Raw genomic sequence first — 22,616 nt, 5'->3', positions numbered from 1 at the left:
CACACTTTTCACATAACATTCTGAAAGGCATTGATCAAGTTAGCTATATCAGGGTGTATATGTGGACAAGAAAAAAAAATCCTGGATTTTTGCTGGATATCCCATTTAAAAAATATACTTTTTCTTGGGCTAAAATACACTTCTTACATGCTAATGGACAGTAGGTTTTCCAAAGATTTTTCCTTTGGAACTGTAAAACTCCTTTGAATGGTTATCATTTTATACACTAGTGTAAAACTTCCAGAAGAAAAAAAAATATGGGGGAGAGAAGTTTTGGAAAGACTTTTGATGAAAAAAAAGGAGTGACATTTTGGAAAGACCTTTGATGTGCAGCAACATATTCGCTGCATATTTTTGTATTATTAAAGTATAAATTTGAACTGCACCAAACATGTTAGTTTCTGGAGTGTTGAAATTGAGATTGTGATGTCCTTTTTATAGGCCAGTCATATCTCATGCCACATGATCTCACCAGCCAATGACAGCAGATATTCAGAGCATAGGACATGTGTTATAGTCAGCCAATAGCAAGATCACTGTTATGTAGCATGAACATACAAAGAGGAAAAGTTAATGGTTTACACTAATATACATAGTATAGCTACGAGAAAGGCTAAGCTTTCACATATAATATTGGTCTCGAAGATTAATAAGCTACAAGAGAAGCTAAGCTTTCACATGTAATATTGATCTATTTTGCATGTGTTATACTTTAAGATACATCACACAATTGTGCCAGTAAATTTAAACTAATTTAAAATATAGCTACAAGAAAAGCTAAGTTTTCACATATAACATTGGTCTCGAAGATTAATAAGCTACAAGAGAAGCTAAGCTTTCACATGTAATATTGATCTATTTTGCGTGTGTTATACTTTAAGATATGTCACACAAATGTGCCAGTAAATTTAAAATAATGACATAAATGTCTGGTCTTCCGGGCTTGAAATTCTTCTAAGTGGCTTGTCCTCATAGTGTTCAGTTTTAAACACTCTGTGATTCAAGAAATTCATCCCATTTTCACACATGTAACATAATTCATTTTGCATAAAAAGAAATTTACTTTGAAACTAATGCTTTTCAAACCATCGTTCACAATACTATCCCGAGACTGTTAGAAATAGATTCCATTTAGCAGTTGCCAAAGAACGCCAGGAAACAGGCATTATTGGATGTGTGCAGCTGCAGTTGTCTAGGAAGCCTGCATGTTTGTACTGTATATATGTATAAAGCACTAAGAGAGCTTACATTATGCCATAAGAGAAACAGGACACCATAGGATACACCAAAAGCATCAGAATTTTGTAAACCATAATTTCACTTGAAGTGCACATTGGTTTTTCCCAGATTTACAATGCAGTAGATTCCATCTGATATTAAGCTTTTCAGTGTGGTTTTTGGGATGTAAATTTTCTTGGAGTACCAGTACTGTACTATCTCATATTTGATTCTTTACTATGACATAATGCCATACATGGCAGAAGATGAAAATGTGCACTTGAAATTCAGTGAACAGTTGGAACTAGCCAATACTGCAGAATGAAACACTTCGTTTCAAATAAATTGATTGCCTTATCAGAAAGATTAATAAATCCAAATTTCTTTAGCAAACTGACAAAAATAACTCCATTGTTCTGCAAAGTGATTAACACTTGACTGCTAATAATTTGGAAATAAAATAAAATCAGAAAACTGAAACTAATAATATATATTTGCCCTCCATAATCACATGAATGTACTACAAAACACTTGATAGCTCCCAGCTGCAGAAAACTGATTTGCTTTAATTTAAAGTGGGAGCTGTAAACAAAGAGAAAACAGTGAAATCACTTAACGCAAACAGGGGTCAGTTGGAGACTACCCCCTCCCCACTACAACTCAGAGAACTCTGCACATGTGCAAATCTGGCAGGTAGGGCACACAAGTAAAATTTTTCTCATTAGTATCTGGCTGCTTGCTGCTACTACTGATATAGCTAACAGCCACACTCCAAGTACTAGGAAGTGGGAGAAGTACTGCTCATATGCGAGTCAACTGCACATGCGCATGAGCCCACTGGCAACTGGTTAAATGAACCTAATGTAAGTAGTTGTGAGGTCATACTCATAAAAAGCAGTTTATTGTTACTAAGTATTACATAGCCTTCACCCTAAGGCCTTTGGTGTATTTTTGCTGTTTTCAGATGCTTGTGTGTGCACTGTGTTTTGTTGTAAACGGCGTAATTTCTTTGCCACTAAAGTTTTTTTTTTTTCCTCTCATTTTTATTTTATTGCTACAGTATCACTCTCTAGTAGCAGGATACAGTAACATTCTTTGCTAGAGACTAAGTTCTTACCAGCTGAAATTACAAAAATGTAACTGAAAGCTAAAACAATGAAAAATTCTCAGAATCCTGGAAAATTCCCTGGTTTTTCCCCATTTTCTCCCGGGTGAAAAAATTGCCAAGTTTTTCCTGGATTTCCCAGTTGTCTCAAGCTGCATACACCCTGTATATGCAGCATTTCCTAAATTCTGGAAAGAGTTTGGTTCAATTTCACTCTAACAATCATAAAAAATAATATGATCATGAGGGATATGAAGTGAATTTGTGATTGGTTGAGGATAGCTTTGTAGGGAGAGTGCAGGATGTTATTTGGATGAGAATCATCAGAAAAAACAGATGTGACTTCAGGCATTCCACAGTGAAGTACACTGAGACCCTTACTGTTCACGTTCAGTGTTAAGCACCTAGTAAACAATTTTAACAGAAACTTCAGATTTTATGCAGATGATGTAGTTGTGTACAATGCAATTCTATCTATACTCAAATATCCAGTCACAGTTTGATAAAGTTTCAAGGTTGTACAAAGGTTGCCAACTGAAATACTTAGAAATGTAAAATAGTGCACACTACAAAATGTCAAAATGTAGTACACTATATCTACAATATCTGTGGGCAATATTTGGAATCAGTCAAGTACCAGGATGTAAAAATTTGGGGAATATGAAGTGGGCTAATGATACAATATCAGTTGTGGGTAAAGTAGGTGGAAGGCTTTATTTTATTGGTAGGATACTGGGAAAATGCTATCAGTTTATATAGGAGGGTAACAGGGTACACTAAATGTGTACATAAAAGAGCAACACAGGTTTGTTTGGAGCATGGGAAAGTATCACAGGAAAGGTGGAAAACATGAATTGGTTAACACTTGAAGGCAGATTTCAAATGCCCTATAAAAGCCTACATACAAAGTTTCAAAAATAGGTATTCAGTGAAAAATCTAGGCATATCAACACCTCACAATAGATTAATCTTGTAGGTGCCATGAAGACAAGACATGTGCAAAGTGGTACTTACACTGTCATTCTTCCAGTGCTCCATAAGCAAATGAAATCAGAATGAACTCAAAATATTTAGCGGAAAGAAAAGTACTCTCTGCCATGCGCTTCATGGCAGTTTGCAGACTGCTCATATCATGCTAGAATGATCAGGCCTCAGAGTAAATTATCCTGCATTGCTATTTGATGTTTACCTCTCTCCATATATGGAGTCTCAAGTATTCTTCATTCACATTTCATAGTCAGCCCACGAATAAAATTACTATCTATTATAAATGTGGTGTAACCCACTTGCCAAAAATATTTTCTCTGTCTGTGTCTGTATGTGTGTGTGTGTGTGTGTGTGTGTGTGTGTGTGTGTGTGTGTGTGTGTGTGTGTGTGTGTTTGTGTGTGTGAATATTGTTCTCTAAGATTTTAAAATAAGTGAGAGCAGGGATGGAAGACTTTGGGCCCAATGGTTCTCAAAACAGGCAAGTAGTATAAAATTTATTTTAAAATATTTAAAAAATGTGTAAAGTGTGACCAACAAACCTATAAAAAAAGACTTACCATACTGTTACTTCTTGTAAACACATATATGCGGCCTTCATCCTTATTGACAGAGAAGAATGGAGCTCCAACTATCAGTTCATCAAGGCCATCACCATTTACATCACAGACAGTGATGCTTGCTCCAAAATATTCAGTTACTGTTTCTCCTCTTAATGTATCAATAATTTGCTGTTGACTAGATGAGAGGGACTTGAATATGATAACCTGCAACAGTAATGTGCTTGTATCAATTTTAAATAAGACATAGTGTTATTATAGTGTAATAAAAGAAGAATGGAACCTCAGAAGCTTATGACCTTAAGAAATCATCCAAAGGAATTAGTGAAATTCATAACTTTAAACCACAGTTGGCCATGGTACACAGAACATCACATGTGCACAATGTGCTGCATGTGTTCGGTTCTGTGTTCAGCCTATCTTGACACTTCTTAACATGTCTCAGCTGCATTACATCTGTCTAGGCTTTCCTCAGTCCTTCTCAGAACTACTTCATATGGCACAACATTTCATTTAGCAGTGCAATGCATCATCTTTTCTTCCATTATTTGGTGCAGAATGCTTATGTTGGCATGACGTTTTCAGTTAGGCAGACTGATGTTTATGCCTTCCTTTTTGCTCATGGCCAATGGCTATTACAATGGGACATACACTCAAAAAGAAGTGATCTAGCAACCTATCATCACAAGCCTTTAAAAATAAATGGAAATCACAGTTCTTTTTCAAAGAGAAGTTTGAGAATTCGCAGTGTCTTTTATTTAGTCACATAAAAACACGGCAGCAAACGATCAGTGCAGTAACACTTTGATATCCACAAAAAAAAGCATGTGCGTAACACTTCATAATGTAAGGAATGTGAAAAACGTGTTCAGAAGGGCATCATTTGTGTGAAATGTAACTTCTGATGGCATGAAAGATGCACAAAAGTTAATTTAAAATTTATTAACGATGATTTTTTGTGGTTGTGTCATGACTGTGAATGTGACGAAAAGTTGGAACTGATGAAATCTGTGAACTTGAAAAACAAAACCATAAAGCAATTAAACAGTGATATAGAATCTCTCAAAACAAAATTGCATTATTAAAAGAAGAAAATGTGAAACTTTCTAGTGAAAATTAAACATACTCTGAAGTCGTTACATCTAGGCCTACAAGTGAAATAAACAAAGAAAATGAGAAACTCTATAGTGAAAAATGATCATATACTTAACCCTATAAACAAAATATTAGTCATTCTCAGAAGATGACACAAAACACAAGAAATAATCCTACAAATGCTGAAAAAGAAAAAAAAAGACTCAAAGTGTGTGAAACCAAAAAACATATATAAATGTACAAATGAAAGAAACATAAAGAGAACCACTAATTATGAAGAGAAACAGTGTGTCAAAAACAAATTCCTGTTACTTGGCAGTTCTCTTATGAAAAACATAGAAGTCCCAGAATGTAAAATTGATGACCTAAAAACATTTTGAGCACTAAACAAAATGCAAAGGAAGGTGAAACCACAGCTGGCAACGAAATATATAAAGGTGTTTTGTGTATTTGAGGATGAATTCTCTTGACAGCTGCAGTGAAAGCTGATTAATGAAACAAGAATTATAAGCAGAATGGCCAAAAATACCTATCCCAGATCCAAGATAGAGATAAATGGAATTTTACACAGAAAATCAGTGAGTGATAGCTACATAGACAGGATAAAAACTGGGTGTGAAATCAGTGTGATACTTTGGGGACAGTATTTTTAGATCTTAGTAAGTCTGCCAGCAATAAGTGTCTAGGACAAGATGAACTTCATCTTACTTGCAGCAAACTGTTGGCAGATGTGTGTGCTTTTATAAAAATGAGGGAAACTGATTTTTAGTAAAGGGGGTGATAATTTCAATAAGACTATAAAAATATGAGATGTGTTTCTGCCAGTAAAACAGATCATCCATTGGTACCAGAAAAAATGAAAAACAGAACTCAGAAAGCAAAGCAAAGATAAGTGGTCAACCAAGTAATCCAGAAAAAATGGTTCATAATTTTATGCTGTCCCATCAGAATGTTTGGTCTCTGTGCAATAAATTAATAGAATTGGAAATAATGCTTTCACATGAATTAAACGCTGCTTCTGTGCTATGTCTTAATGAGCACTGGTTAAGAGAGGATATATAACAAACAGTGAATATAACAAACTAAGAATTGGCAGCCTACAATTGTAGAAAGCAATTTCAGTGTGGTGGAAACTGCATCTTCGAGAGAAAAGGAATAGCTTGCAAAAATACAGGACAACTAAAGACACTAAATAGGGAAAAGGATTTTGAAATATCATCCATAGAACTACCATCACAAAAAAACAACTGCAGTATGCCCGTACAGATCTCCTGGTAGAGACACAAAAACTTTCATCAGCTCATGAAAAAAATATTAATTCTAACTGTAAAAAATAAACAAACACTCCTCATATCCAATGATTTCAATATAGGCTTTAGCAAACGCCATAAAATAAGAACAAAACATTGCATCTCTTAGTTTCTTATGACTTGAAATTCACAATACATTCCCCAACATGAGAAACTTGCTCTACAAAATCCACAATAGATAAAATAATAATTAACTCTAATCAATGCCATTACAAAGCATATATAATAAAGACTGGACTTGGAGACCACTATGGACAAACCATAAGCTTCAGTATTGGGGAATGTGATATGTCGAACAAACTGACAAAGAACATATGAGACCAGATTTTACAATCATCAGAATACTGAAATATTTAGAAATCATTTAAGAAAAGAATCATGGGAGCAAATTTATCGTGCTCAAAATATATCTGACAGATTTAATATCTTTGTGGATACGATTAAATATCATTTTGTTGTAGTATTTCCACTTAAAATTAGGATGTCAAAACACACTCACACAAACAAAGGATGACTACAGGTATCAGAGAATCATCTGAAGAGAAATGATTCCTCTAAGGATTCACACAAGACCAAAATTTGATAGATATTTCAGAAACTATAAAATAATTCACAAGAAAGTAATAAAAAGTGGTGGAAAATAACAGATTCATAAGAAATGTATCCAATAAAATGAAAGATGTTTGGAATATTGTAAAGAAAGAAACAGGAAGTAATAAAACAAAAACTAATTATATACAGTTGAATGAAAATTTTCACACCATCTGCAAACCAAAGGAGGTAACATAGACATTTAACAGTTATATTGTAAATTTAGCAGAAACACTTATTGAGCAAAAGGTCATCCATAAACATACCTCAAAAATAACATCAAAAATTGAACAGGTAGAAAACACAATATTTCTCAACCAACTAACACACAAGAATCACAGCAAGAAATCAAGCTTCTAAAATAAAATGTTCATCAGGAATAGATAACATACCAGCTTTTGTTGTATAAAAATGTGTAGACTTAGTTTCTGAACCACTGACATATCCTGTAAACCTGTCCTTCTCAACTGGCAGCTTTCCAACATGTTCAAAAATTACTAAAGTTAAACCACTACACATAAAAGGAAGGCAGGAAGAGGGGTCAAACTATGGACCACTTTCTCTACTGTCTATGTTTTCTAAAAGACTGTCAAGTTTCTAAATAAATGTAATATATTAATGGCATCTCAACATGGTTTTAGGAGAAATCACTCTACTGAAACGCCAATGTTTTCTTTTCTGTATGAAACTCTACCCCCCCCCCCCCCCTGAACCATGGACCTTGCCGTTGGTGGGGAGTCTTGTGTGCCTCAGCGATACAGATGGCCGTACCGTAGGTGCAACCACAACGGAGGGGTATCTGTTGAGAGGCCAGACAAACATATGGTTCCTGAAGAGGGGCAGCAGCCTTTTCAGTAGTTGCAGGGGCAACAGTCTGGATGATTGACTGATCTGGCCTTGTAACATTAACCAAAACGGCCTTGCTGTGCTGGTACTGCAAACGGCTGAAAGCAAGGGGAAACTACAGCCGTAATTTTTCCCGAGGTCATGCAGCTTTACTGTATATTAAATGATGATGGCGTCCTCTTGGGTAAAATATTCCGGAGGTAAAATAGTCCCCCATTCAGATCTCCGGGCGGGGACTACTCAGGAGGACGTCGTTATCAGGAAAAAGAAAACTGGCATTCTACGGATCGGAGCATGGAATGTCAGATCCCTTAATCGGGCAGGTAGGTTAGAAAATTTAAAAAGGGAAATGGATAGGTTAAAGTTAGATATAGTGGGAATTAGTGAAGTTCTGTGGCAGGAGGAACAACACTTTTGGTCAGGTGATTACAGGGTTATAAATACAAAATCAAATAAGGTGTAATGCAGGAGTAGGTTTAATAATGAATAAAAAAAATAGGAGTGCAGGTTAGCTACTACACACAGCATAGTGAACGCATTATTGTGGCCAAGATATACACGAAGCCCATGCCTACTACAGTAGTACAAGTTTATATGCCAACTAGCTCTGCAGATGATGAAGAAATTGATGAAATGTATGACGAGATAAAAGAAATTATTCAGGTAGTGAAGGGAGACGAAAATTTAATAGTCATGGGCGACTGGAATTCGAGTGTAGGAAAAGGGAGAGAAATAAACATAGTAGGTGAATATGGATTGGGGTTGAGAAATGAAAGAGGAAGCCGCCTTGTAGAATTTTGCACAGAGCATAACTTTATCATAGCTAACACTTGGTTCAAGAATCATGAAAGAAGGTTGTATACCTGGAAGAATCCTGGAGATACTAAAAGGTATCAGACAGATTACATAATGGTAAGACAGAGATTTAGGATCAGGTTTTAAATTGTAAGACATTTCCAGGGGCAGATGTGGATTCTGACCACAATCTATTGGTTATGAACTGCAGATTGAAACTGAAGAAACTACAAAACGGCGGGAATTTAAGGAGATGGGACTTGGATAAACTGAAAGAACCAGAGGTTGTAGAGAGTTTCAGGAAGAGCATAAGGGAACAATTGACAGGAATGGGGGAAAGAAATACAGTAGAAGAAGAATGGGTAGCTCTGAGGGATGAAGTAGTGAAGGCAGCAGAGGATCAAGTAGGTAAAAAGACGAGGGCTAATAGAAATCCTTGGGTAACAGAAGAAATATTGAATTTAATTGATGAAAGGAGAAAATATAAAAATGCAGTAAATGAAGCAGGCAAAAAGGAATACAAACGTCTCAAAAATGAGATCGACAGGAAGTGCAAAATGGCTAAGCAGGGGTGGCTAGAGTACAAATGTAAGGATGTAGAAGGCTTGTCTCACTATGGGTAAGATAGATACTGCCTACAGGAAAATTAAAGAGACCTTTGGAGAGAAGAGAACCACTTGTATGAACATCAAGAGCTCAGATGGAAACCCAGTTCTATGCAAAGAAAGGAAGGCAGAAAGGTGGAAGGAGTATATAGAGGGTTTATACAAGGGCGATGTACTTGAGGACAATATTATGGAAATGGAAGAGGATGTAGATGAAGATGAAATGGGAGATAAGATACTGCATGAAGAGTTCGACAGAGCACTGTAAGACCTGAGTCGAAACAAGGCCCCAGGAGTAGACAACATTCCATTAGAACTACTGATGGCCTTGGGAGAGCCAGTCATGACAAAACTCTACCATCTGGTGAGCAAGATGTATGAGACAGGCGAAATACCCACAGACTTCAAGAAGAATATAATAATTCCAATCCCAAAGAAAGCAGGTGTTGACAGATGTGAAAATTACCGAACTATCAGTTTAATAAGTCACAGCTGCAAAATACTAACGCAAATTCTTGACAGACGAATGGAAAAACTGGTAGAAGCAAACCTCGGGGAAGATGTTGGAACATGTGAGGCAATACTAACCTTACGACGTATGTTAGAAGAAAGATTAAGAAAAGGCAAACCTACATTTCTAGCATTTGTAGACTTAGAGAAAGCTTTTGACAACGTTAACTGGAATACTCTCTTTCAAATTCTGAAGGTGGCAGGGGTAAAATACAGGGAGCGAAAGGCTATTTACAATTTGTACAGAAACCAGATGGCAGTTATAAGAGTCAAGGGGCATGAAAGGGAAGCAGTGGTTGGGAAGGGAGTCAGACAGGGTTGTAGCCTCTCCCCGATGTTATTCAATCTGTATATTGAGCAAGCAGTAAAGGAAACAAAAGAAAAATTTGGAGTAGGTATTAAAATTCATGGAGATGAAGTAAAAACTTTGAGGTTTAAGATGATATTGTAATTCTGTCAGAGACAGCAAAGGACTTGGAAGAGCAGTTGAACAGAATGGACAGTGTCTTGAAAGGAGGATATAAGATGAACATCAACAAAAGCAAAACGAGGATAATGGAATGTAGTCAAATTAAATTGGGTGATGCTGAGGGGATTAGATTAGGAAATGAGACACTTAAAGTAGTAAAGGAGTTTTGATATTTAGGGAGTAAAATAACTGATGATGGTTGAAGTAGAGAGGATATAAAATGTAGACTGGCAATGGCAAGGAAATCGTTTCTGAAGAAGAGAAAAAATTGTTAACATCGAGTATAGATTTAAGTGTCAGGAAGTCGTTTCTGAAAGTATTTGTATGGAGTGTAGCCATGTATGGAAGTGAAACATGGACGATAAGCAGTTTGGACAAGAAGAGAATAGAAGCTTTCAAAATGTGGTGCTACAGAAGAATGCTGAAGATAAGGCGGGTAGATCACGTAACTAATGAGGCGGTATTGAATAGGATTGGGGAGAAGATAAGTTTGTGGCACAACTTGACTAGAAGAAGGGATCGGTTGGTAGGACATGTTTTGAGGCATCAAGGGATCACAAATTTAGCATTGGAGGGCAGCGTGGAGGGTAAAAATCGTAGAGGGAGACCAAGAGATGCATACACTAAGCAGATTCAGGATGTAGGTTGCAGTAGGTACTGGGAGATGAAGAAGCTTGCACAGGATAGAGTAGCATGGAGAGCTGCATCAAACCAATCTCAGGACTGAAGACCACAACAATGAAACTCTACAGCCCCTAGATAGGCAGGAACATACCTCAAGTATATACCTATACTTCTCAGAAGTGTTTGATACCATCAATCATGATAAATTGCTAGGTAAGATTCAGAACTGGAGTATTAGGTGAGCAGCACATACCTGGATTAAATTGTTCCTCCATGAAAGAAAACAGCTCATAGTGATAACACGTGAAGTAAGTGTGACAGTCAAAACTCATCAGTCAGATTTATTAGTGGACAAACATGAAGTTCCCCAAGGTTACATGTTGAGTCCAATTCTGTTCTTTCTATATGTAAATGATTTACACATAAACAGTAAAACAGTAAGCTATATCAATTTGCAGATGACACCAGCATCTTATTTACAGGAAATAGTGAAGGAAACTTTGGAAATGACATTAAGACCATCACAAAGAAGATATTACAGTAATTTGATTCAAACAGTCTGATTATAAATCTGGAAAAATTGTTGCAATGAATATTTTCACCACCCAGAATAGGACACCAGCTAATCCTCACCAGCTACTCCTCCTGTAGAAATAAGTGGGCTTTTTGTCCACATTGAAAAAAGAGAGTACAAAATTTCTCAGTATATGGATTTAAAAATGTGTAATTGGATACACACATAGACTATGTGAACAAAAAACTGAGCAAAGCATGTTTTGTAATGAGAGTAATAAGAAACTTTATATCGCATGATAACCCCAGGACCATTTATTTTTCCTGTGTTCATTCAATATTGAAATATGATTTAGTGCTTTTGGGAAATTGCAGAGCTAGTCAGAAATCATTTAGATTGTAGACCAAGATTATTAGATTACTGGAAGGTTTAGATCAAAGATCATCATGCAAGTCACTAATTAGAAAAAATAAAATACTACCATTTTCTTGCATTTATATACTTGAAAATGTAATTATTATAAAAGAAAAACAAAACTGTGGCAGTCCAAGCATCACCGATAATGAATCTGTACATAGTAGTAGTAGTAGTAGTAGTAGTAGTTTATTCATCCAGAGACAATTTACATTGCATGGATTTCATCAAAAAATACATAGTATATATATACACACATATAGGGTGAACAATACTATACAAAATACAGATGTGCATAGTAGACTAACATAACATCAGACCACATTGAAATAGCATGTATAGCTTTGATTATTTACATTGATGTATGAGAAAGACTTTTTACATGGAATACACAGTTGATATTTAGATATAACACATACAATTCTAGCACTTTTGTACATATTATTTATTTAGATCATAGCAACAGTCAGATAAAAATTACTATTGGCACAGAGTACATAAATATAATTGTTTAGTATGAAGCTATTCCAGGTATTCTTTTACACTATAATAGCAGTTGGTCATTAAAAATTTGAATACTGCTTCTTTAAATGAAGACAATTTTTTTATTTCTTTTATCTTTACCGGTAGTTTGTTATACAATCTGCTTCCTTGTATGTTTGTTCGTTTCTGCACCAAAGCCTTGTTAACTCTTTTTATATGAATGTCATTGCACTTTCTTGTGTTGTAATTATGTAGATCTGAGTTGGATTGGAAATTGTTAATATTTCGTTTTACATTAATTACGCTTTTTTGTATATAGAGGCATGGTAGGGGTAGAATATTCAGCTGTTTAAATAATTGCTTTGAAGGAGTTAGCCTTGAACTGTTTGTAATTATTCTAACAGCTCGTTTTTGTAGAGTGAAGATGGTTTTGAGATTTTTCTTACTATGACCCCAGAAGATGAGGCCATAGGTAATAGCAGAATGTATATAAGCAAAGTAAACAGCTCTGCTACATTCCCTACTACATACAAAGCTAATAACGCATAAAGCAAAGCAAGCAGAGCTTAACTTATGCGAGAGATACAGGATATGGGATTTCCAGTCTAAATTTTCATCTATATGTACACCTAAGAATTTTGTGGTAGCAACTCTCACAATTTCTTTATTTTGTATTCTGAGATCTAGATCAGAGTGTGACTTTGCTTTCCTGTAATGGATATAATTAGTTTTAGAGATATTTATGGTTAATTTGTTCACTTCAAACCAATTTTGCAAATATTCCATAACTCTGGTTGCAGATGTTGGCAATACCCGGTTTATGTCAGTTACTACAATGTTTGTGTCATCCGCAAACAGGGTTATATGAGTACCATTTACTGGAATCTTGATATCATTTATGTAAAGAAGAAATAGGAGAGGTCCTAGAACACACCCCTGCTACCACACAAGAGAAATGAATGATGTACATGTACAACAGACAAACACAGCGCTATTACTGAAAGGCATAGTCCTACCTGGCATCAAATTGTACAGTGCACTACCCAAATCCACAAAAATAATAGTAGACTTGAACAAGTTCATATCAACTGTGAAGCATTACTTAAGTGATCACTGCTTCTGTACCCAGTAAGAGAATACCTAGAAAAACAAAACTACCTCCCCAATTAAGAACATTTTTATAGAACGAGTGGAGAAAGAAAATATTGTATAATTTTATCATTTGTTAAAATTGTGTCAGAAGAAAAAAAAATCAAGGAATATACGTTGCAATTAATGAATGGTCTAATATCTTTTGTACACTGTACTGTCCCAGATTCACAGGACCAAGAAATAAATAATAGCTAACCACCACAGATTTGCCATAGAACACCATGCACATAAAATTTAAAGATTTTTTTGGTGATGAAACAGCTAAAAATTACAATGATCAACAGACAATTTGTACAGGACACATTGTTTTGTTCATCAAGAAGAAGTTACAGACTTGAAGCACCTAATGAAATTGGTGGTATGAATGATAAATTTTTTGAAATTGCATTGGTTACTACACTGTTACTTTCAACACTTTATGATAGAATTGAATGAATAGTGAGGAAATGTTATTGAAGGGAATGTCTGGAATCATTTTTTGATTTAAGACCTGCTATTGTTGAATTTAAAATGGAAAAAGGAAAGCAAGAAGCAAAATTAGAAGATCTTTAACTGATTGCAGACCTTGCAGTTTCAGTGAGCTTTACTGCACACATGAATGTCCTCAATATGTTGTTGAAAGGTGAGAGCAACTTGTTTCTGATTTCAAGGAAAAAATGGAAGCAATTAAAAAGAAAACTGGAAGCTCCTGGTGTTAAAGAAATTGTAAATACTGAATAATTAATTCAGGCTTTGTCAAAACTTGCAGAACAGTTTTCTGAAAAACTTCCATATATTTTTGAGTTCTTTTCAAGACCATTGCTCTTTCTGTTGAGAGTACCACTGTGCATTTTCACATCAAACTGATCGACCTGCAATGTAATCACTGCTTAAAAGACAAATTCTTTGCCATTAAAACTTCCATAAATTCAACAAAGTTTTCCTGGGAGGAGTTTCCATGTCTCCATAATGATGCTCCAATAGGGATATCAATATTTTGGTCAACATATATGTGTCAAATGTTTTTTTGATAATTAAACTAAAGAAGTCTCTATTAAATATCAACCTGAGTGACAAAAATATACAAAACCGTCTGTGTCAGACTGTGTGTCCACAACTGTATCACAAAAAATTTACTGTCTCTTCAGTGAATGAAAATACAATTAAATAATAGTAAAAAAAAGCAACACTTATCTATAGAGGACTGGTCCATAGAGCTCAGAAACACATAACAGAAAAACAGCTAACACTAGCTTTTGAACTCTTACTCTTTTTCTAATAGGAGTACACACACAAATACACACACAGACACACACAACTACACAGACAACAAAACATCCACACTCACTGTAGATCACTGCTACCACGAAGGTGTACATTTGAGTGTGTATGGTTATGTATATGTGTTTGCACTCCTACAAAAAGAGCAAGATAGTGTTAAATGTTTTCTTTTGTGTTTTTCTGTGTCCCATGCACCAACCGTCTATAGATAAGTGGTCACCTTTCATTTTTTAATGTATATTTCCATCTACAAATTTCCATCATTCTTATATAGCAAAAATTTGTTTGTTTGTTATCTTTGTTGTTGAGAACTCTATCCACTGCAATGTCAGTAGCGTAGTTCTAAATAGTAAAAATTTGATTCTAATTATATCTGACAAAAAAATATTTATTCTACCCCTATCTGCATGCTATAGAGACTATTTTTACTTATCTTTCCATATTGAAGCTTAAACATTTTAAAAATTTTACAGGGAACTATGTGGCAGACATAGTATCACTGCCATAACCTAATTGCAAACTTGACTTTACTTTCTTTTTATTTTTGTAGGTGTATTCTCCTGTACCAACAGTCAGTAATAATATAACATCGCAATTCACAATAAGCTGTACAGAGCTTCACATTTCCAAATTTCCTAATATTTCATAACATGAAATCAAGCTCCATGCAAACTATCCGATGTTCCTGATGCTACTGTATTACTATCTAATGTGACATGACCACTGTTTTCCCACTTTCCTGCACAGTCCACTTGGCATCATCACTTGTGTTTTTCTGTGTCCCATGCACCAACTGTCTATAGGTAAGTGGTCATCTTTCATTTTTTTCATGTATATTTCCATCTACAAATTTTCATCATTCTTATATAGCAAAAATTTGTTTGTTTGTGTTCTATGTTGTTGAGTAGAGTAGTTCTAAATAGTAAAAATTTGCTTCTAATTATATCTGCAATGCAGTCAGATGAGAGAGATACCCATAGATGTGAGGGTTCCACAAGCACGCAGAGTTCTTGACTGTCCCTGCTTTAAACAAAATTGAAAAAATGGTTCAAATGACTCTGAGCTCTATGGGACTTAACTTCTGAGGTCATCAGTCTCCTAGAACTTAGTACTACTTAAACCTAACTAACCTAAGGACATCACACACATCCATGCCCAAGGCAGGATTCAAACCTGCGACCATAGTGGTAGCGTGATTCCAGACTATAGCGCCTATGACCACTCATCCACACTGGCTGGCCAAAACAGAAATAATGAATGACCTACAGAGAATAAATTGAAGGGTATATATGTAATTAGTTTACCTGTGCAATTTTACTTGAGCTGTAACCTAATAATGTTGTGAATGGAGACTTTATGATTATTAGGAAACATTTCACGTTGTTGTTTGAAATTGAGAAAACTAAATATCTCAAAAACAACAAACTGTATTAAAAAAATGTTTGAGATGAAAAATTGATATAAGTAAAGGGGCCATCTGTCTATTCTACATACTGTTACTGGTCATCTCCTAACCACCTCTCCCACATTGGTAGGGTCTACTTTGTGTTCTCAAAGGAAAATGTTATTGCACATTTGGCTTCTACACCAAAAAGACATGTGGTTTATTCAAACTATTGTTTCCCAATAATGGTACATGATGCTGTAATCAACAAATATCAAGTGTGTCTATTTCTGCAGTCAAGGCATGATGCATTTTATTCTACATTTCATTTACTATGTAAATGCAAACTTTATGTTCTAATGGCTGGTACGTCTGCCCCCGGGTAGCTGAGTGGTCAGTTTGACGGAATGTCATACCTAACGGCCCGGGTTGGATTCCCGGCTGGGTCGGAGATTTTCCCCACTCAGGTACTGGGTGTTGTGTTGTCCTTATCATCATCATTTCATCCCCATCAACATGCAAGTCCCTGAAGTGGCATCAACTCAAAAGACTTGCACCAGGCGACTGACTGATCAACCCGACGGGAGGCCCTAGCCACATAACATTTCCATTTCCAATGGCTGGTACTGATGATCAAACATTACTTAAGTGATGTAAACATAACTGTACAGTACAAATAATATGGATAGAGATTGACATTTCTGTCAAATAAGCTACATGTACATTAATGTAGTTTTCCCTAACTATCAGAATGCTTGATTTCAGTGGCCAACTTTGAACTCTACAATCAAGGTGGCTGATTTCATTGTGTATTTCCATCAAACTTCTGTAACTCTCACACTGACCACTATGCCAACAGGCAGAATAGAAACTGCAACCAATGTAATAACGTAAAACGTCCATGAAGTGATACTGAAAAGTGCACCTCCTATGGATTCTCACCAAAGTCAAGCAACCCGATGGTGACAGGCAAGGGGACTCACCAATATCAAGCATCTCAATGGTGAGATGCAAGGGAACTCACCAAAATCGAGCATCCCAATGATGAGAAGTAAGTGGACTTACCAGTATCAAGCATCCTGATGGGAACAGAAAGACAATTCCACAATTCCATCCACATTGTTGTTCCCAGATCACACTAAATGTAGCTTCTAACAAGCCATGAAACGACTAATCATTTTGTACTGACTGTACAATCAAATTTTCAACACTAAACTAAACATCAAACATAAATATCAACGAAACTTCCTGGCAGATTAAAACTGTGTGCCCAACCGAGACTCGAACTCGGGACCTTTGCCTTTCGCGGGCAAGTGCTCTACCAACTGAGCTACCGAAGCACGACTCACGCCCGGTACTCACAGCTTTACTTCTGCCAGTACCTCGTCTCCTACCTTCCAAACTTTACAGAAGCTCTCCTGGTTCGCAGGAGAGCTTCTGTAAAGTTTGGAAGGTAGGAGACGAGGTACTGGCAGAAGTAAAGCTGTGAGTACCGGGCGTGAGTCGTGCTTCGGTAGCTCAGTTGGTAGAGCACTTGCCCGCGAAAGGCAAAGGTCCCGAGTTCGAGTCTCGGTTGGGCACACAGTTTTAATCTGCCAGGAAGTTTCATATCAGCGCACACTCCGCTGCAGAGTGAAATTCTCATTCTGGAAACATCCCCCAGGCTGTGGCTAAGCCATGTCTCCGCAATATCCTTTCTTTCAGGAGTGCTAGTCCTCCAGGTTCGCAGGAGAGCTTCTGTAAAGTTTGGAAGGTAGGAGACGAGGTACTGGCAGAAGTAAAGCTGTGAGTACCGGGCGTGAGTCGTGCTTCGGTAGCTCAGTTGGTAGAGCACTTGCCCGCAAAAGGCAAAGGTCCCGAGTTCGAGTCTCGGTTGGGCACACAGTTTTAATCTGCCAGGAAGTTTCATATCAGCGCACACTCCGCTGCAGAGTGAAATTCTCATTCTGGATAAATATCAACCATTAGAACACAAAGGTATACATTTACATCATAAATGAAATGTAGAATCAGACTCATCAGTACTTAATACCAAAAACAGGCACACTTGATATTAGATGATTACAGCAAAATCTACCATGAATGGAAAACAATGGTCCTAGTAAAAGTCAGCTTTTTGTGACAAAGATTCCAAATATCTTGGGTGGTTCCCACTTGAAAATACAATTACCCCACCCATGCAGATTGTTTGGTTAACAGATGGGAAGCTGTAGCACAGACAGATGTCCCTTTAAAAATCAAACATGGTACTCCAACTTGTCATATCAAAAATATAAGGAAAAGAATGGATTGCTACTCACAATGCAGATGACACGTTGAATTGGAGATAGGCACAAAGAAAATAAGTACACGCACAGATTTGGGGAATTCTTGTAAATTTCGTGCAGCTATGGGTGGAAGGAAGTAGTTAAGGGACTGACTATCACATTATGGCTGGCACGGACAATGCTGATATTTAGCAAATGATTGTGTGAGGCAGGTTTATGGCACCACTTGTAGGTGAAAAGCCATGATCCAGCAGGAATTGTATACAAGAGTGAAGTAATCAGGGGAGCACATGACCCTGACATGCTGTGAAGAACCCATATTTTGCAGTTACAACAGTGTTTAGTGACCAGTGTGTAGGGGTGAAGCAGGCTGAGGAAAGCTGACATGGTAAATATAAAAGAGCATTTCACTTGTCCACTCCAGAGAAACTATGTCAGAGGCTTATGGAAAAGATGTATAAAAAAGTGAGACCGGAGGCTCAAACAGGGAGTCATGTTGTCATTCTACCCACATCTAGAACCAAAGAGAATGATGATTGGTTAACTTGCAGGCAAACCACAACAACCTTCTGATGGATATCAGTGGCCAACCATCCGCTAAAACAACTACCCAACCTCTATTGCATGGATGAGTCACAGGCGTGGCAGGGTGGACCGCACCTTGGAGCTGCACCGGAACTAGGAGTGAGACAGCTGCCAGCCTTTGCTCTCTGGGTGAAATCGTCTGGTGGACTGCAAGCTACCATCCACAGGGGAAGGGCCAGGGTGTGAACTTGCAGCCTCCCGATCACTGACCAAGCTGCCCAGTGCATATGGCTGGAGCTGCTATGGCTCACTGCAGTGACTGTGGTTGGTGTTTTCCTTTGGTGCTCTACATGGTGTTCATGAGCAGTGCTTGAGGGAGCAGCCAGCCGAGTCCAGGGCTACCAGCACAGCCAACACACAGTGCTACTTAGCCACGACATGAGAAGGAGAGTTATGTCAGCAAGGCTGGGTGGCCAGTCACTGGTGCAGTAGATTCCATCACTGACGTTGGTGCTGAGCCATGCATCCACACCGCATGGCGCCACCACCAGGATCAGTGGAAGGCCTGACATGAACCTTTGATGCAATAAAGTCAATGACCACACTTGTTGGTGTTTCTCTGCACACTTCAGCATGAGTCACTCCTCTCTATTTCTCAGACCATACCTCTCAGTCATTCTGACATATTAGAACTTTAGTGCCATTGAGGTGTCCTGGGCAAAAGTTGCCGTGTATGACCTGTTTCTTCAGTATGTAAGACTACTGGTCACCTGTGTAATAGCTGTACTGAGTGTAGATGGATGATGATTTGCTGAAGGAATTAATTTGTGATTACATTTTTTGTGTAGGGTTAAATGGGAGTTTGTCTTTTGGCGGTTGAATTATGGTGGAAGTAGAGTAAGCAAAATGGTGGTAACAAGTGCTTGCTGCTTTACCTCAGTAAGTGCAAGCATTAACAGAGCAGTCTGAGGGCCTGACACAGAGAAATTTTGAACAATCACAAGTTAGAGCTTCATTAGGACAGTCATGATCAGTCACAATCAGAATCATGGGGAATAAGTCTGGACTGAGACTGCCTTCTGTTCTGTACAACCTGGCAGTGATCGTAGTGAATAACCCATTCTTAGGCAAGGCAATGCAGGAAGTGACAATTTCCATTAAGGATGTTAGTGATTCTGCATATGCACATGGGTGGTCAGATGATTTAACCCTGCATATTGCTAATATGCGTCTGATGGGGGATTCCAAAGCATAAGTTGTCTACTGTGAGACATTCAGTATAGCACATATATTCCACAAGTGGGCAGCTGGATTGTGTCAGCGGTACCAAAAGCAGAACTGTGTGATATTTTTTAAGGAGAAATTATCTATTTTGTCAATGCAGTGCAACAAGTCTGTGGAAGCATTCTCGGACAGAATCCATAAGCTAAATGCATTGACATACACTATGTGATCAAAATATCTGGACATCTGGCTGAAAATGTCTTACACATTCGTGGCACCCTCCATTAGTAATGCTGGAATTCGATAACATTTTTAGCTCACCCATAGCCTTGATGACAGCTTCCACTCTCACAGACATACATTCAAAGAGGTGCTGAAACATTTCTTGGAGAATGGCAGCCCATTCTTCATGGAATGCTGCACTGACAAGAGGTATTGATGTTGGTCAATGAGGCCTGGCATGAAGTCAGTGTTCCAAAACATCCCAAAAGTGTTCTATAGGATTCAGGTCAGGACTCTGTGTGGGGCAATCCATTACAGGGATGTTATTGCTGTGTAGCCACTCTGCCCCAGGCTGTGCATTATGAACAGGTGCTCAAACATGTTGAAAGATGCAGTTGCCATCCCCAAATTGCTCTACAACAGTAGGATGCATGAAGGTGCTTAAAACATCAATGTAGGCCTGTGCTGTGATAGTGCCACACAAAACAACAAGGGGTGCAAGCCCCTGCATGAAAAACATGAGCACCCAATACACCTCCGTCTTACAGACGCAGTTCAAAATTATCCAATACCATACACAACTAAGAAGATACAGTCATTCATTGGCCTCTGTAGTTATTATAGATGGTTTGTGAAGGACTCTGTGAAAATAGCTGGACATGGACCTCAAACAAGCTACTGAAGAAGGGGACACATTTCTACTGATTGCAAGAATGTCAGAAGGCATTTGAAAAATTAAAATACTAGTTTCATATCCAGTATTGTTTTTTCTGGATTTCAAGAAAGAAGTTATCCTTTCACATGATGCTTCAAATGAAGCAGTCAGTTGTGTTTTTGGACAGATGGTATAAGGTCAGGTCTGGTAGCTTATGCTTAAACAATATGGAGCATAACTATTCAATAATGAGAAAGAAATGTTGGCAGTCATATAAGCTGTTATGTATTTTCAATGTTATATGTATGCTAGGAAGTTAAAGGTCACGACAGACCATGTCTCATTGAAGTGGTTGCTTGGTTTAAAAAGATTCATCTATGAGATTAACTCAGTGGGAACTTAAGCTTAGTTAACTTGAATATGAGGTAAACCATAAGGGAGAGAGATCAAACGCAAATGCAGATTTGTTAAGCCACGGGGTAGTGATATTAAGTAAACTATGGACAAACATTGAAGAATGGCAGTGGGTACAGGCAAGGGAAAGGAGTACAAGGCATTTAAGTCATAGGCACGTTTCATTATGCCCCATGTTTGTTGTGTAGAAAGACAAGGTGCAGACTACATGTTGTGGCTCCAGAGGGTTTTTGGAAGGAAGTTTTGCAGCAAACTCATGACTATATGTTGTCCCAGTATGGTGGGCGACGTGCGACGAACAGACATGTAGCAAAGCAGTTTTGGTAAAGGAACAGGAAGCATGATATGGAGCAGTATGTTAAGCACTGTGTGTCATGCACACAGAGGGCTGACACTATGTGTCAGAAAGGGCCATTGAAAAGTTTCCAGAGGCGTCCAGTCCACTTTCTGTGTCATGGTTGGATATCTGGGGCATTTAATAAAACACCTGCAGTAACTGGGTATGTTCTCTTGGTCACCGATCATTTTTCTCTATTTTTGGTAATGGTACTGATGCTGGACTAATGGGAAAGTACTGTAGCACAGGGGTTAGTAAACAATTGGACATTAACATGCCTGATACGATAATTACAGACCAGGGTACAAACTTTGTCTCAGATTTAATGAAATGCCTTGTGTTGCATACAGGGAATTTATGAATGAGTCCATTTCATTCACAGAGCAATGGAAATAAAGAATGTGTGTGCAAGAAAACTGCAAAAATGTTGAGTCATTACATAGGTTCCAGGCATGATGATTGGGACACCTAATTATCTTATGTACAGTGTATTTATAATTCTAAGATTCATACTGCAACAGGTTTATTACCACTTGAAGTGGTGTACAGCAGGAAAATATCATCTCCCTTTTATGTTCTGATTCCTAAATTAGGACCAGATGTTGAGTCAATGAGGAAGTTTGCCAGAAGAAATAGGGAAGTTGGAAGGAAAGCACAAAAGGAAAAGGGTCATTCCACGTCAAGGGACCAATATTAAAAAATATCCCCACTCAGCCATCTCCAAACCTAATGAAATTTGGTGTGAAGTTTTCACATGCTCTTTGATGGTTATATACCAAATCTCAGTCCATTATCTTCAGTGGTTGAATTTTTAGGGGCTTTAAAGGGAGGCTACTCATCTTCGCATCACATACGAAGGTGAAAATGTGCCAAGTTAGCTACACATTTTTAAAAGTTCTAGCAAACATTTGGTCATTTGCTTTACTAGACATAGACAACTTTTTGTGCTGAATTGTAGCATGACAAAAATTAGGGATTTTGCTACACCTAAATATTGATACAAGCCTCTAAAGTGGCTAAAAAATTCGTCATGCTATTCTGAGAGCCAAGGT

The 22,616-nt window shown here is 37.5% G+C and overlaps 1 protein-coding gene across 1 annotated transcript in view; it reads right to left on the bottom strand.

The window, feature by feature from the left end:
- Positions 1-22,616, bottom strand: part of LOC124614042 (integrin alpha-PS5-like) — a 586,089-nt gene that overhangs the window by 291,139 nt on the left and 272,334 nt on the right. The window contains exon 9 of the mRNA XM_047142872.1: positions 3,869-4,075. Coding sequence (XP_046998828.1) covers positions 3,869-4,075 — 207 coding nt within the window. The remainder of the gene's footprint in view (positions 1-3,868; positions 4,076-22,616) is intronic.

The sequence above is a fragment of the Schistocerca americana genome, chromosome 4 (assembly GCF_021461395.2).
Source record: "Schistocerca americana isolate TAMUIC-IGC-003095 chromosome 4, iqSchAmer2.1, whole genome shotgun sequence".
Lineage (NCBI taxonomy): Eukaryota > Metazoa > Arthropoda > Insecta > Orthoptera > Acrididae > Schistocerca > Schistocerca americana.
The sequence above is the reverse complement of the archived record's forward strand: the minus strand, read 5'-3'. Positions and strand labels throughout refer to the sequence as shown.